This window comes from Caretta caretta, chromosome 3, assembly GCF_965140235.1.
Source record: "Caretta caretta isolate rCarCar2 chromosome 3, rCarCar1.hap1, whole genome shotgun sequence".
NCBI lineage: Eukaryota > Metazoa > Chordata > Testudines > Cheloniidae > Caretta > Caretta caretta.
In genome coordinates this window covers 92,340,372-92,357,972 of record NC_134208.1, presented here as the reverse complement: position 1 = coordinate 92,357,972, position 17,601 = coordinate 92,340,372, and the positions used below count along the sequence as shown (strand labels likewise).

General features: G+C 43.8%; 1 protein-coding gene across 9 annotated transcripts in view; it reads left to right on the top strand.

Annotated features, from left to right (window-relative positions):
- The first annotated feature begins 13,549 nt into the window (after nt 1–13,549).
- FAM184A (family with sequence similarity 184 member A) overlaps nt 13,550–17,601 on the top strand; it is a 171,121-nt gene continuing 167,069 nt past the window's right edge. For 4 of the 9 annotated variants that reach the window (XR_007355835.2, XM_048844683.2, XM_048844687.2 and 1 more), the window contains exon 1: nt 13,550–14,187. Coding sequence is in view for 8 of the 9 variants with exons in the window: in XM_048844683.2 (XP_048700640.2) it covers nt 14,014–14,187 (174 nt within the window). In the remaining variant the exon portion in view is untranslated. The remainder of the gene's footprint in view (nt 14,188–17,601) is intronic. The other 5 variants (XM_048844685.2, XM_048844681.2, XM_048844686.2 and 2 more) reach the window with 3 other exon arrangements.

Below are 17,601 nucleotides of genomic sequence, written 5' to 3'. Positions count from 1 at the left end.
GTTTTACAGTGTGCTTATAAATAGTGGAGTGTAATTTTATGAAAATAGTAACACTTGCATACAAAACAAACAGCCACAGCATGTTATGAAAAGCTACCATTTAGTAAATAGAAGTGAAATAAATAGAAATAGTCTTCTCTTTAAGATTCAACATATCTTATTGGTATTTTACAAATAAATAGTTGCTTTTATTGAAACATTTAACAAAAATAAGAATTAAGGCACCCTTCTGTGAGCATACATGCCTGCACACAAATTGAAAATACATCTTGCTCTCAAGATGGCTGCTAGCTAACAAATTAAGCAGAGCAGAGAAGACCTGTAAATAGAAGCATGTCAAATTTCTCACAAAAATTTACCTTCAGAAAAAGCTGATATCTGATATCTAATCTATATTAGATATAGATATCAATATAGATATCTGATATCTAATCAGGGTTGTCAGAAGACACAATTACAAGACTCACGTACAAGACCTTTTGCCTCCAAAAATCAGAGATTAAGCTTTAGACCTATGACCTGCAAACAAGCTATGCTGTGATTGCAGACACCCTTCTCTTTATTCAAAACTAAAATAAGATAAATAAGTGTCCAGCAGTATTTATGGAAGTGTTAATACAGATAAATCCAAAATGCTTCCACATCTTGCAACCCTCAACATAATGTTTCATTATTTTAAGAAACATGAACACCAATGATAGGGTACACACTTAGAAACACAAAGTTAAACATATATCCACTAGAACAATGTAACTCTGATGAATGTCCCCATCTCCTGTCATGCTGGTTTTATTTCAGAGAAAGCAAAACTAAAAATCATGATACCCTTTATACACATAGCCACACATCCATGCGAACCATATACAGAAAAACATATGTACAATACACACACACATTCAAAACATATTAATACTGGTGGTTTTCAATTACTTTATAGGAAACATCCACATGCACACAGAGCAGCGTCGCACAAAATACATACACAGAAAACGTACAGATGTACAGACACTGAATACATAGCTAAAATATATGTATCACTGTGTTAGCATATTTACTCCACACAGGTGAACAAAGGGTTAAACGTGAGTCTGAGGGTACATCTATGCTGTAGTAAAAGACCCTAGCTGTGACTGACCTGGGTCATCTAATTTGGGCTTATGGGGTTTGGGCTGCAAAGTTATAAAATTGAAGTGTTGATGTTTTGGGCTTGAGCTGGAGCCCAGACTTGAGATGGCATGAGGTTGGTGGGTCTCAAAGCCTAGGCTTCAACCTAAGCCTGGATGTCTACACTGCTATTTTTAGCCCCGCGAATCTGAGTCAGCTGACCCAGGCTCTAAGACCATGGGGTTTTTTTTGCAGTATACACATGCCCTGAGAGCTCAGTTTGCCTTACCCTGCCGCACATGGTGTGTCAGGCTTGATTTATTATTAGATCCAGCTGGGGAGGAACAGGGTCTTCATAAAAGAAGGAGGTGAAAGCTGTAGAAGACAGGCATCAAGGACAGGGATCCAAAACAGAGAAACCTAGGAGACAAGGACTTCCCCTCTCTCTAGGACAGGGGTGGGCAAACTTTTTGGCCTGAGGGCCACATCGGGGTTCCAAAACTGTATGGAGGGCCAGGTAGGAAAGGCTGTGCCTTCCCAAACCCTAACCCTACCCGCCCTGTCCCACTTCCCGCCCCCTGACTGCCCCACTCAGAACCTCCGACCCATCCAACCCCCCCCCCCACTCCTTGTCCCCTGACCACCCCCTCCTGGGACCCCCTGTCCCTAACCGCCCCTCCGGGACCCCACCCCCTATCCAACCCCCCCGCTCCCTTACTGCCCCGACCCCATCCACACCCCCCACCCCCTGACAGGCCCCCCTCTAAAGCCCCTTTCAGAGTGCAGCCCTGCGAACATGGACGGAGGACTCAGAAGGAGCAGGGGCAGTCACACAGCTGGAGAGAAGTGGCGGTTTCCCCTTCTAAGCGCCGCTTCTCTCCGGCTGGCTGTGCGGCTGCCCGGTGCTCCTCCTGAGTCCTCTGCCCGTGTACGCCTTACTCTCGCCACCTGCACCGCCCACCTCCTTCCCTGTGGCTGTAGGTGAGCCTCCCTCCCTGCTCTCCCCTGCCCCTGCGGTGCAGCCCCCTCCCGTGCTGGTGGCATGGCGAGCTGAGGCTGCGGGAGAGGCAGAACAGTAGGGGAGGGGCCGGGGGCTAGCCTCCCCAGCCAGGAGCTCAAGGGCCTGGCAGGATGGTTCTGCAGGCCAGATGTAGCCCGCGGGCCATAGTTTGCCCACATCTGCTCTGGGAAGTCAGACTGAAGAATGCCACAGGTATGGAATTAATCCCGGGAAAGGCACAGAGGCAGTCCTGAGGGACTGGCATTCCAACAAGGAAAGAAGATGCCATGTAGGCCTGAGACCTGATAAACCCCTCCGCCCCCCATATTAAACCAGCCTTGAATGAAATTTAGGGAGTTCACCACTAAAATTGGAGGGGGTGGGGAAGAATGTTCTGCTGCTGATAAATCACCACCCCACCTCAGGAATGTTCCTAACAAGAGTTATAACCACCAAGGTTGTAAAGTAGAGACACGCAGGCACTGGGAAAATAGGGGGGATACAAAAAGAGACTTAACAAATGGTAAGATAAGCTCTGACCAGTGTTTTTTATGCTGACCATCTGCATAAACAGAGAAGGTCACAACTAAGTTACAGTTTGGGCATGAAAGATAAAATGGGATAACGTGATAGATTTAGTAAATATGAAGGAGGTAGCTAGTTTTACCTCTATAATGTAAATTAAAAACAATGCTTTTGGGGAACCATTTCCGGACTGCAGTTCAACATCAAGCTGCTGGAACTCTTACCCCTCTGCAAGACAGTAATGTGCAGAGGAACCCCCAGATGAATGAATCCTGACTGGTCATTGGGTGAAATTTGTCTGTATATTGGGAGTGGTGAGCATAAGAGACTTGCTTGGTATACGTATTCTGTGTATGTTGTTAATAAATAGATGTTTAGAGCACAACTGTGTAAGGCTCTTTCACTGGGAAAAGGTTCTGCCGTTCTGTAGAACCCTGAGCCGCGAGGGAAAGGGTGGGTACTTAAATTGACTAGGTTTCTTCCTGAGTACCATGGGTAAGAATAGGTGCCTTACACCCTGAGTCTTCAGAAGGGAAAGGGTGGGGATGTCTAAATTGACTGGATCAAGTCTTGAGCCCTTGGTGGGGTTTAGGCGGGGTGCCCTAAATTGACCGGTTAACAACGGGGAGGATCTAGTGAGAAGCCAGATGCCCGGAAACCAGAGGAGAAGCTGGGTTAAGCACAGGCCGTAGGGAAGCAACTCAAGTGGCTCAGAGACAGGAAGTGGCAGAGGGAAACACCAATGCATTTGAAAAGGAGTGGACTTGGCTGCTTAATGCAAGGTCTCTGCGCTGAAACCCAGAATAAAGGGTGGGACTGAGTTCCCCTACCAGCCCCATGGAAGCAGGGACAAGCCCACCATCAGGATTATGGAGCTCAGGATGGAGTTGAAGATCAGCATCAAGGATGGGCTGAAGAATAGGCCAAGAGGGGGCAGAAGGAGCTCTTGTGTTAGGATGATTTGAGACGTTTAGTGGTACTTTTGTTATCCCAGGAGGGGTGAACATATATCAATACCTGTCTGGTTGGCTGAGGCAGAAGAGGAGAGACCACTGAAGTCCTGGAGTGATTTGGCTGAAGGTGCTAGAGGAGAGTGAGTCTGCTACACCATACCTAGCTATGAGAATGAGCTAATTGTTGCTAATATGTATGAATATGCCAGCCTATAGAGTAAACACACCCTGATATTATGTGGGTGAGGAAATAAAGTTTGAACATGGAAGGTTGGGCACAGACTCTATAACGGGGCAAACCACCATATATAGTGTTAGTTTTAGGTTGGCTTTTCTTAGGTCTTCCTTGGCTTCGTCTATCGCTCTCTAGCTCTCTAGTTTCTCCTAAGTTTTTCATCTTCCACTTAAGCCTTGAGGAATCTGGGCCATCAGACTCTTTTGACAAGCCAGAGGCTGGTCCTTTGTCTCTTACCACCAGGTTCTCAAGGAAGAGTCTGAGCATGTTAATCTACGAAGTTCTTATAAAGATACTACCTGTACCTCTAGATCAATACTATTTCCTTTTAATTCTGGGTTTGGAACTTTGATTACTTTTCCATTTATGTTAATAAAAGTCGTTAAGGCTGTATTTTATTATAGCATGAGTGTCCTTGTCATACATCCCGAGGGTCTTTGCAAGAAGACTCTGTGTAGCCTGATTCTGGGGCAAGGACACTATTATCTTCTGGTCAGATCAATTGGTGAGCCTATAACCTATATTATATAAACAATAATATTGATGCCTATTGCCTGATTTTAGGAGATTATTTGAAAACTCATAATCTGTTGAATATTAGCCTGTTGAAATGTGTGTGACAACACTGCATGTAAAATTGAGATTTTGCTATATGATTGTTACTGAAATATTGTAGTTTTGGGTAACTTCCACAAACCATTTACTCGGAGACAAAGACACACATGCCAGCAAAAAGAAAAGGAGTACTTGTGGCACCTTAGAGACTAACCAATTTATTTGAGCATAAGCTTTCGTGAGCTACAGCTCACTTCATCGGATGCTGTAGCTCACAAAAGCTTATGCTCAAATAAATTTGTTAGTCTCTAAGGTGCCACAAGTACTCCTTTTCTTTTTGCGAATACAGACTAACATGGCTGTTACTCTGAAACATGCCAGCAAGGTGCTAAAGAGCCATTACCTGCTTAGCTGGCCATTTACCAGCAGGGGGGAAGGTATAAATAAGAAATTTACATTTCATCCCAGAGATGGTTTGAAACTCACATACATACAGGACTGTTTGTCTACACCCCGTCGTTCGTGTGTGTGTGTGCGCCTAAAAGAGAGGAGGATATAAAAATAAGTGACTGACCTCCACGTCACCTCTTTCTTCCTCCCATCTCTCTGCCCACGGCATCAACACATATCTGAAGAACACTGAACTGGGGAAGGGGTCCCTGGCTGAAAGAAAATCCAGCCTGTGAACTGTTACAGCTTATGGTGAGAGACATTTTGCTTTTAAGCTCATTTAGGTATTCGCTTGTGGTTTTATCTTTATTTATTTTGTAACCAATTCTGATTTGTAGCCTATAGGGCTAGTTTGGTTGCTTGCCTCTGTATTTTTTCTTGTGGGTTTCTTATTTTCTTATGGGTTTGATTATTTGTTTTATTATAATAGGTTTATATTAGATTATTTTTGGCTGAAACACAAGGGACCTACAGGCCACATCCTGTATGTTGAGCTAAGGCAAAGTTAGCGTGTGTGTTTAGGACATTTCACCTAAATAGGTAGTGATGAGCTAAAGCATAAGGACCATATATGGTTGCAACATTTAACATAGATAAAGAGTGTGTTGAAGCAGGGTGGTATGGGGGCTACCTAAATTCACATTCTCTTTAAACTTAACAGGCACACCACAACTTGGCAAGAACTCAAATAACCAGTTAGGACAGAAATTACAAATGTAAGAATAATCTAATGTCATTAATATGTATGTATATGTCACCCATATGTACAAGCATACCAGCCTGTGGAGTAAGTGTACCTCAACATTTCAATGGGTGAGGAAACCAAGTTTGGACATAGGAGTGTTCCAGCTCTATAAGATGGGTGACTCACCATGCCAAGTCTGTTCATTTTCAGTTGTATGTTTTAAGTCAGTTAGTTAAGTAAAACTCTAAGTTAGGTTTCAGAGTAGCTGCTGTGTTAGTCTGTATCCGCAAAAAGAACAGGAGTATTTGTGGCACCTTGATGGCATTGTGTTCAGCATGGCTGAGATTATGGGGCAAGTGATGCTGCTTTTCCACAATTTCAGCCCGTGCACGTCGACGGAAGCAATCTATGTAGAAGTCCAGTTTGTTGTTTCAACCTTCAGGAGGAGCCCACGCAGAATCCTTCTTTTTGTAGTGCTGGTAGGAAGGATTCTGTGGGTTAGTGTGTTGTTCAGAGGCGTGTTGGAAATATTCTTTGAGTCGGAGACGTCGAAAGTAGGATTTTAGGTCATCAACAACCTCAGGAACAACTCTGACATCATAATCAAAAAGGCTGAAAAAGGAGGTACTGTCGTCATCATGAATATGGACTATGAACAAGAGGCTGCTAGGCAGCTCTCTAACCCCACATTCTACAGGCCATTATCCTCTGATCCCACTGAGGATTACCAAAAGAAACTACACCATCTGCTCAAGAAACCCCCTGAAAAAGCACAGGAACAGATCTGTACAGACACATGCCTAGAACCCTGACCAGGGGTTTCTATCTGCTACCCAAGATCCATAAACCTGGAAATCCTGGATGCCCCATCATCTCAGGCATTGGCATCCTAACAGCAGGATTGTCTGGCTATGAGGACTCTCTCCTCAGGCCCTATGCTACCAGCACTCCCAGCTGTCTTCGAGACATCACTGACTTCCTGAGGAAACTACAATCCATCGGTGATCTTCCAGAAAACACCATCCTGGCCACTATGGATATAGAAGCCCTCTACACCAACATTCCACATAAAAATGGACTACAAGCTATCAGGAACAGTATCCCCAATAATGTCACAGCAAACGTGGTGGCTGAACTCTGTGAATTTGTCCTCACCCACAACTGTTTCACATTTCGGGACAATATATACCTTCAAGTCAGCGGCACTGCTATGGGTACCCGCATAGCCCCACAGTATGCAAACATTTTTATGGCTGACTTAGAACAACGCTTCCTCAGCTCTCGTCCCCTAATACCCCTACTCTACTTGTGCTACATTGATGACATCTTCATCATCTGAACCCATTGAAAAAAAGCCCTTGAGGAATTTCACAATGATTTCAACAATTTCCATCCCACCATCAACCTCAGCCTGGACCAATCCACACAAGCGGTCCATTTCCTGGACACTACTGTGCTAATAAGCGATGGTCACATAAACACCACCCTATACCAGAAACCTATTGACCGCTATACTTACCTACATGCCTCCAGCTTCCATCCAGGACACACCACGCGATCCATTGTCTACAGCCAAGCTCTAAGATACAACAGCATTTGCTCCAATCCCTCAGGCAGAGACAAACACCTACGAGATCTCTAACAAGCATTCTTAAAACTAGAATACCCACCTGCTGAAGTGAAAAAACAGATTGACAGAGCCAAAAGGGTACCCAGAAGTCACCTCTACAGGATAGGTCCAACAAAGAAAATAACAGAACGCCACTAGCCGTCACCTTCAGCCCCCAACTAAAATCTCTCCAGCGCATCATCAAAGATCTACAACCTATCCTGAAAGAAGATCCCTCACTCTCACAGATCTTGGGAGCAGACCAGTCCTCGCTTACAGACAGCCCCCCAACCTGAAGCAAATACTCACCAGCCACCACACAACAAAAACACTAACCCAGGAACCTATCCTTGCAACAAAGCCCGATGTCAACTCTGTCCACATATCTATTCAAGTGACACCATCATGGGACCTAATCACATCAGCCACGTGATCAGAGGCTCATGCACCTGCACATCTACCAATGTGATATATGCCATCATGTACCAGCAATGCCCCTCTGCCATGTTCATTGGCCAAACTGGACAATCTCTACGCAAAAGAGTAAATGGACACAAATCTGACATCAGGAATCATAACATACAAAAACCAGTAGGAGAACACTGCAACCTCTCTGGTCACTCAGTAACTGACTTAAAGGCGGCAATTTTGCAACAGAAAAGCTTCAAAAACAGACTCCAATGAGAAACTACTGAACTGGAATTAATTTGCAAACTAGATACCATTAACTTGGGCTTGAACAGAGACTGGGAGTGGCTGGGTCATTACACAAATTGAATCTATTTCCCCATATTAAGTATCCTCACACCTTCTTATCAACTGTCTGAAATGGGCATCTTGATTATCACTACAAATGTTTTTTTCTCCTTTTCATCTTAATTAATTAGCTTCTTAGAATTGGTATGGCAACTTCCACCTTTTCATGTTCTTTGTATGTATATATATATATCTTCTTAATATATGTTCCATACTATGCATCTGATGAAGTGGGCTGTAGCCCATGAAAGCTTCTGCTTAAATAAATTTGTTAGTCTCTAAGGTGCCACAAGTACTCTAAGTTAGCTTTTTTTTTTAGTCTTTTATAGCTCTTTAGCTTCCAAGCTCTGCACCTCCCACTCAAGAATTGAGGAACCTGGACCTGAATCTCTTGGCATGCTAGAGGCAAGACTGGTCCTTTGTCTCTTACCACCAGGTTATCAAGAAAGGATGTGAGTATATTAATCAAAAGCTTTGTTGTACATAATATCATGTATCTCTAGAACAATATTATTGCCTTTGTAACTCCTGATTATTTTACCATTTAATTACTATTCCATTTATCTCAATAAAAGTCTTTAAGGCTACATTTGTCTCAGAGTGAGTGTCCTTGCCATACATCCTGAGGGTCCTTGCAAACTCTGTAGCCTGATTCTGGCACAAGAACCTTATCTTCTGATCATATTAATTGGCGAGCCTATAACCCATATCTAAAATAATATTAACCTCCTAAAATCAGGCAAAAGGCTTATGCCTTATCACTTGTAGTTACTTAAAATCTATCTGTAGTTAATAAATTTGTTTTATCTAAAGCAGCGTGTTTAGATTCAAGTGTTTGGGAATCTATATTTGAGATGACAAGGCTGGTGCATAATCATTACCCAGCATTGGAATGACGGACTTACTATGGGCTTACACTATTCAGGAGAATATTGAGCAGTGCAAGATGCATATTTCTGGGGAACAAGGCGGGGCTAAGAATATGTGGTGTCGCCCTGTATGTAATTCATGGAGGGCTGGGAGAGCATTCATGTATTCAGCTGGGAGTGAATATATGAGTTGAAGGCTCTGTGTGAACAAAACCTGGAGAAGTGGTAGTTCACCAGCAAATCAGTGTAAGAGGCATCCCAGGCTAGAGAACTAAGGGGACACCAATTTGTGTCCAACAGTCCAATTTGTATCCTGGGTAACGTCACACACATAGAGACAGACACAGATATGGCTCTGCACCCTAACTGGCAAATCACCAGTCAGCTCAAGCCCAGCCCAGCAGGGGGAAGATAGAGATGCCAGGGATAACCCAGACTGAATCTGTGAGCTGGATCTCAGTACAGTTCCCTGTAATTTTACAAAAGTCAGTGAGATTGAGACTGGGGTGGAGGGGTGGTGAACACTGTAAGGGAGGAATCACAGACTGGAGGCCAAATGACTTCAGGAGGTGTACTGCATCACTGAACCAGAGACACTGTGTGAGCCTAACAGTTACAGTAATTGTCAAGTTTTCTTCTTTCTTATTTGAAGTTGTGTATGTGCTCAATAATGTGGATGCTGTAACAATTTGTGATGTAGTACAACTGTTTTATTTGTCAATATAATACGCAGGGTGAGCATACTTGAAAGCTGAAGATCTCCAATTGTCAGAAATCCCAATTCTTGTATTTATTTTGTATGTAAGGTATTATATCTCTGAATTTAGGCCCTGTTATAGTCTTCATTTTAAAGGAAAATATATCTATTTGCTGATATTAGCCTAGTTAGGGTACAGTGTAACTGCTGTGCTGTAATGGTTTATCTTTGTAGTGTTATTTCTAAAAAGGAATTTGAAATTAACTGTTTGTGCGTGTAACTGTCTTATGGTAAAGACTGGTTTCAGAGTAACAGCCGTGTTAGTCTGTATTTGCAAAAAGAAAAGGAGTACTTGTGGCACCTTAGAGACTAACCAATTTATTTGAGCATGAGCTTTCGTGAGCTACAGCTCACTTCATCGGATGCATACCGTGGAAACTGCAGCAGACTTTATATATACACAGAGAATATGAAACAATACCTCCTCCCACCCCACTGTCCTGCTGGTAATAGCTTATCTAAAGTGATCATCAGGTGGGCCATTTCCAGCACAAATCCAGGTTTTCTCACCCTCCACCCCCCCACACAAATTCACTCTCCTGCTGGTGATAGCCCATCCAAAGTGACAACTCTTTACACAATGTGCATGATAATCAAGTCGGGCTATTTCCTGCACAAATCCAGGTTTTCTCACATCCCCTCCACCCCCATACACACACAAACTCACTCTCCTGCTGGTAATAGCCCATCCAAACTGACCACTCTCCAAGTTTAAATCCAAGTTAAACCAGAACATCTGGGGGGGGGGGGGTAGGAAAAAACAAGAGGAAACAGGCTACCTTGCATAATGACTTAGCCACTCCCAGTCTCTATTTAAGCCTAAATTAATAGTATCCAATTTGCAAATGAATTCCAATTCAGCAGTTTCTCGCTGGAGTCTGTATTTGAAGTTTTTTTGTTTTAAGATAGCGACCTTCATGTCTGTGATTGCGTGACCAGAGAGATTGAAGTGTTCTCCGACTGGTTTACACTATCAGAGGCTCGTTCACCTGCACATCCACCAATGTGATATATGCCATCATGTGCCAGCAATGCCCCTCTGCCATGTACATTGGTCAAACTGGACAGTCTCTACGTAAAAGAATAAATGGACACAAATCAGATGTCAAGAATTATAACATTCATAAACCAGTCGGAGAACACTTCAATCTCTCTGGTCACGCAATCACAGACATGAAGGTCGCTATCTTAAAACAAAAAAACTTCAAATACAGACTCCAGCGAGAAACTGCTGAATTGGAATTCATTTGCAAATTGGATACTATTAATTTAGGCTTAAATAGAGACTGGGAGTGGCTAAGTCATTATGCAAGGTAGCCTGTTTCCTCTTGTTTTTTCCTACCCCCCCCCCAGATGTTCTGGTTTAACTTGGATTTAAACTTGGAGAGTGGTCAGTTTGGATGGGCTATTACCAGCAGGAGAGTGAGTTTGTGTGTGTATGGGGGTGGAGGGGATGTGAGAAAACCTGGATTTGTGCAGGAAATAGCCCGACTTGATTATCATGCACATTGTGTAAAGAGTTGTCACTTTGGATGGGCTATCACCAGCAGGAGAGTGAATTTGTGTGGGGGGGTGGAGGGTGAGAAAACCTGGATTTGTGCTGGAAATGGCCCACCTGATGATCACTTTAGATAAGCTATTACCAGCAGGACAGTGGGGTGGGAGGAGGTATTGTTTCATATTCTCTGTGTATATATAAAGTCTGCTGCAGTTTCCACGGTATGCATCCGATGAAGTGAGCTGTAGCTCACGAAAGCTCATGCTCAGATAAATTGGTTAGTCTCTAAGGTGCCACAAGTACTCCTTTTCTTTTTATGGTAAAGACTGGTACTGGATTCCTAAGAAGAGAAAGAAAGTGAATCCTATTATTTCCACTTTTAGTATTTGGAAAGGTTCCTTAAAAAAAATCCAGCTTTAGTCTTTTGCAAGGATAAGAATTCATGATCTGTGCAAATACTCAGAGTGAGGAACTGTGTAGCACAGAATTGGTAAGTAAATTGATTTAGTTCACAACAACACTTCCCTGCTTGTACTTGACAGTCCCCTGCTTACACATTCTTAGTGACAAGATCACACTGGAAGCTCATGTTCAGTTGGTTATTCATACCATGACCCCTAAATCCTTTTCAGAGTCACGCTTTTCAGAATATGGTCTCCCATCTTGTAAATATGAGCTGTCTTCCTTGTTCCTAGACTTATGACCTTGCATTTGGCTCTTGCATGTAGTTCAGATGAGCTAAGTTTAGCAAGCATGTCAGACTGCTCTCTAGAACTTGACTGTCATTATTTAGTACTCCACCAATTTTTGTCATTTGTGACGTTTACCAGCAATAACACTTACTTCCAGACAACACATGGAGAATGAGGGAGAGATCTGTATTTTGTATTAATATTTTATGTACCTCAGTTTACCTGCTTGACATTGAGTGCTGACATACAGAGTTAAATGGGAGAACAAGTAGGAAACAAAACAATGACAGAGGTAAGACACCTCCAGAGAATATCAAAGGCCCTGAAGAGAACAAGGGGGCATCATCAGTTGGGAAATGCCTACCACCTGCCTGGTTAATAGGTTTATTTTCTCAAGGCTAGTGCCGAGGATCAAAGGGATGCTAAACTGTTTTTAAAACTCTTACTTGGCGCAAAGGAAGGGTGAACAAGTAGCAACTTCTTGGTGAGAGATGTTGGGGTACAAGTTACTGTGAGAGATAGCCTACTGCCCTCTTCCAGTTCACTCTCCTACCCCAGATATGGAGGCAGCTGGGTTAAGTTGAGCTTACCAAAACTTGCAACAAAAGGATAAAGTTTAGGTGAGACCAAATACCTACATACATTTGTCTTAACCTTTTTCTTTGTTTGCACTGTACTTTTGGATGAATAAACAATATGCTTGTTTTGATTTAAAACTGCTTTGAGTCATTTTAATCAGCTCCTAGACACAGATTCTTGAAAAGTTTTCTTGCAGGAGCCAAATGCAGGTGGGCCTGTTATGTTTTAGATGGTGGGAAACAGAGTAACCCACTCATCAAGTGCCTGAGTGGTTAAACTATGAGTATCCACGCTTGAGAGAGGTGAAGGAAGCCAGGCCTGTCACCTGAAGGGTGCATTTGAGAGAAATTGCAGTGGGGTCCAAAGTGTAACTTGTCCTGTAACTATAACATTGTTAAAAGGATTGAATAGGCCTGGCCTGAAAAAAGAGTATTCTGGACCATCACTACTATTTAAGATTTATGGATTAGCTCGTTTAATCACTTTCACAAGTGCCACATTGATTCTGTTCAGTGCTACTATTTTAATCAGAATGTTGTGCAATACTTAGACAAATACTGTACCACAACTAGGTCTGATGGCAGCACTGTTAATTTTTATGAGCTACCCTGTTAACATTTATCAAGCAGTAAGATGTTCTCTCCTCTAGCAATCAGTCTGCAACTGTAACAGGTCCAGGGCTCTTCCACAGGGAAAAAGGGCTGGAAAGTTATTTCTATCTGAAGGTTGAGAGCGTGGGGCCCGGTTCCTGCCTGTGCGTGGTACGGCTTTCTCTAAAGACTCACAGAGGCGAGGCTCTGAGGCCAGCAAATGCTGGGGCAGTTGCAGAACTTTTGATCGTGCAGGGGCAGCACCGCGCAGAACTACGTGCGGCTGCGGGAGATGAAAAAGAACAAGGTGGGAATAGGAAGCGCGCCACCTGCTGCTGGAAGGGGAAGGGAGCAAGTGAGCGAAGAGGTCGAGGAAGGGGGCAGGAGGAGTGGACACGGCGCTTATGCACCTGCTGCTCGGGTACAGCGCGCAGCGCGCGCACCAGCAGCCAGGAAGACTCGGGGGGCAGTGGGACAGCGCGCGCCCGCCTGCGGCCCAGCGCATATGCACCGGCTTGGGGGGGGGGGGAGATAGGAGGGGAGAGTTTTCCAGCTGCTACGCATGCGCGTGGCTCCGGTTGCTTCGCACCTGTGGAGGCTCAGACTGACAGGGCCGGGAGTGAGCAGCCGGAAGTGACGACACTGCTTAGCGTAAACAGTGCAGCCGAAGCCTGGTAACCGAGTGGCGGCCGCAGCAACAGTCGCCGGCTCCTCCGCGCGGCCGGGCGGGGCGAAGCGGCAGCTCTGCTTGGGCTGGGCGGGCTGCGTCGCGCCGCGGCGGCCGCCGGAGACCCCCCACCCCGCGCTCCCGAGGGTAGCGTTTGTCAGGGGGGCCTTTCGGCCACCCCGGCACCGGGCGAGGGAAGCGGCTGCGTGGCCCGCTTGCTGCCCCGCCGCGAGCAGGAGGCGGCACCGGTCGCTGGTGCGCAGATTCTCCCCCGCCCGGGGGCCGCGTCCCCGCCGCCGCCCCGCGCAGCTAGCGGAGGGGGCGGATGGTGTGAGGGAGGCGGGACCGGAGCCACGGCCGCGGGGGGCTGAAGGAGCACGCTCCGCCAGTGACCCTGGCAGCGTGCGCGGTCAGTGCGCCGCGGCATCGTCCCCCCGGTCGCTTTCCTGGAAAGCGGAGCGGGAGGGGTAGCCGGGTCTCGCTGTGAAGATGGCGACCCCCGGGATGAGCTGGCAGCAGCATTACTACGGCGGCGGCGGCGGCGGCGGCTCCTCAGCCAGCGCTGGGAAATTCGTCGCGTCCAGTTCCCAGCCGGGGCTCAGCGTGGAGTACAGCCAAGATCTGCACCTCAAAATGAGCAAGAAAATAGCCCAGCTCACCAAGGTAAGCGTATCCCCCCTCCCAACTCTCCAAGCGTGTCGTGTCTTCTGCTGCGAGCTGCTCTCCGGGTGAAAGGAGGAGGTCGCTCAGCGCTCTTTCGTCTCCTGCAAGCCCCATTCTTCCGCCTGAGAGGGGCAAAACTGGCTTCAAATTCCCATTTAGATGGAGATCTTCCAGTGATTAAAACCTGGTGGATTAGTCCCTTTTAAAAGCTGCATGTGGATTGGCTGCTTATTGCAGTGTTACCTCAGTTCCCCAGGGTAGAATCCACAATGTGTTTTTCACTGAATAGATAATGGCATTTATGCAGGTTTTGACGTCTGTTGAAGGTGAAATCCTAAAGCAAAGGATGACAGCCAGAGAGACAAATAGTTTTAGTTTCAAAACATGACATGAAAAATGCGTTTGGAAAGCTATAAAGTGAGTCCATTAAACTGTGCTTGTGTACATAGTTTTTCCTGTATAACTGTCTGGGTTTAGGGAAATTGACACTGACTGACTGGATTTTATATTTATACTCTAAAATTTACAAGGGTTTAAAAAAAACCCTTCATTTGCATAGAAGTGAACAAGCCATTCTAGGTGATTTTTTTTCAAATAAACTTGGAACTAGTTTTGCTTTTTATTAAGAACTTATTTTTAATATCTGTTATTTTGAGTGTCCCTTGACAATGAATTAACTGTCTTAAGTAATGATTTTGGGGGGAAGAAGGAAAAATATCAGTTTTGTCTCACTGATTTAACAGCCTTCATGACAGGATCCTAAGCCCTGTAAGAGGATACTGTAGTATACATACATTTTGTTAAAAGCTGATATTTTAAAGGAACACTGTCAAGATTAGTAGACTGAAGGGTGACAGACTCTACTGTAGTTATGATTTGCATATTCAGAATAACTTTTTACAAATGCATGATTCAATTCTGTAATTTTCCTTGGTTTGAAAAAGAATCACAATTCATAAAATACACAGACAGCTTTGCATGAGGGAAATACACAATGTGTACTGGAGGGAAAGTAATTGGTAATGAGCCGTTTAAAGCTTAATATAGCTTATATTTAAACAAGAAGTTGAAAAACCTGTAAGTAATAAACATATTAGTATCTTTCAAATATCTGCTAAGCTGAAGGAAGAAAACGTTTCATCTCAGTTCAGCTCGTTTGCTGAACAGAAATAGAGAATTTTTTGCAGGAAGTTTATGGTGGTCATGCAGGCCATACCAAATTGTATGTGTATATAGTTTTTGAATGAAATAAAGGCAAATTTTTACTAGAGTCAGTTAATGTAGACAGCATAGTATGCTACCTCTGTTGGAAAACGAATTATTTTGACAAGTCAGATTTTATTTCTTTGACCTCAGTTAGGGAAGGATCAGAGCCTTCCTTAGGAAGAAGAAAAGGAGGACTTGTGGCACCTTAGAGACTAACACGTTTATTTGAGCATAAGCTTTCGTGAGCTACAGCTGAATGCATCCAATGAAGTGAGCTGTAGCTCACGAAAGCTTATGCTCAAATAAATGTGTTAGTCTCTAAGGTGCCACAAGTCCTCATTTTCTTTTTGCAAATACAGACTAACATGGCTGCTACTCTGAAACCTTCCTTAGGAAGTTATTTTTCACTCTGAGTGAAATACAGTTCAACTAGTCAAATAACTGCTATAGTTAAGCTTATTTTCTACATATCTTACTTAAAACTTGAATTGTGGTTTAAAACTAAGATAATACAATTAGTTTTTATCTTTGGTCACCATGTATGAAGAGTGTTCAGGTGACACTTAATTTGGTTTACAACACTTTTAGGAATTTAAGTTGTGGTAGGTATGTGAAAATATTTGTACAGACTAATTCTCATATGTGTACAATTTTAGGTTTATTTCCTTTTCTTATTTCAGAAGTTTGCATAGCGTTTAATTGTTGTCATCAGAAGCATATTTCATTTCCATGTTAAAATAGATGCATGGCCTTTTGAGTTCCCTGTCATTGGACATATGCTAAATATTCTGAAGAAAGAAACGACATACTTGTGGCACCTTTAGAGACTAATAAGTTTATTTGAGGATACAATTAACTTAGGCTTGAATAAAGACTGGGAGTGGATGGGTCATTACACAAAGTAAAACTATTTCCCCATGCTTACCCCCCACACACACACACTGTTCCTCAGATGTTCTTGTAAACTATTGGAAATGGCCCACACTGATCATCACTACAGAAGGTGTCTTCCACCCCCACCCCCCCTCCTGCTGGTAATAGCTCACCTTACCTGATCACTCTCCTTTCAGTGTGTATGGTAACACCCATTGTTTCATGTTCTCTGTGTATATAAATCTCCCCACTGTATTTTTCACTGAATGCGTCCGATGAAGTGAGCTGTAGCTCACCAAAGCTTATGCACAAATAAATTTGTTAGTCTCTAAGTACTCCTTTTCTTTTTGTGGATACAGACTAACACGGCTGCTACCCTGAAACCTATATATTCTGAGGTACTCAAAGCATTGAAGTAGCTCTGCATTCAGGGATTTTGTGCATGTAAATATTCAGAAATGTGGTGTATTCTAGTCTTCGCCCTAATGTCTTTCAGCACAGTAGTTTATCAAAACTAATACTTCAGTTTATTTTAAGGTTCATCTTGCTATAAGATGAACCCAATAATACATTACATTGGCACCTTAGAGACTAACGCATTTATTTGAGCATAAGCTTTCGTGAGCTACAGCTCACTTCGTGGTAGCAGGATCCACACAGCTAGGTAGTGTGTGGCAAGCTATTGCGCTATAGGTTTACACAGCATAAACCAGCTTTCCACATAATCTCTGTATAGGCAAGCCTAACAGCCCTGGTCCTGCAAAGATTTGTGTGGGAACTTTTACAGGTCAGGTGTTCATATTTGTTTGCTGGCAATACTGTGAGGTTCTACTGGCTGCTTTTTTTTCCTTTTCCTTTTCTTTTCTTTTTTTTTGTAATAGAAAGACTCTTGTTCCAGAGTGGAAGTTTTGCAGGGGAGTGAGTTCTAGATTAAAGGGGTAGCTGTGTTAGTCTGATTTATTCGGGCATAAGCTTTCGTGCGTAAATAAAGAAGAACAACAGTTCTTTAGATGCATGAAGTGACTAGAGTAGAGGAACTCACAGAAATTGACATGTCACTAGCCCCGTGTCACTGGAGTAAACCAGGAGGGCTCACTGCTGGTGTGATAATGTAACAGCTGTGATCAGTTTCTTAGGTAGCAAGGTCCCACACCTTTTAGGGCTGTAGGTCAAAAACACCTTAAACTCCATCCATAAGCTACTTGGCAACCAGTGCAAACTGTGGAACACTGATATTATTATTTGTAGTAGTATTTCAGCACTTTGGAGCTCCAGGTATTGACCAGGACCCCATTATGCTAGGTGCTGTACATCCACAGAACAGACTGTCCTTGC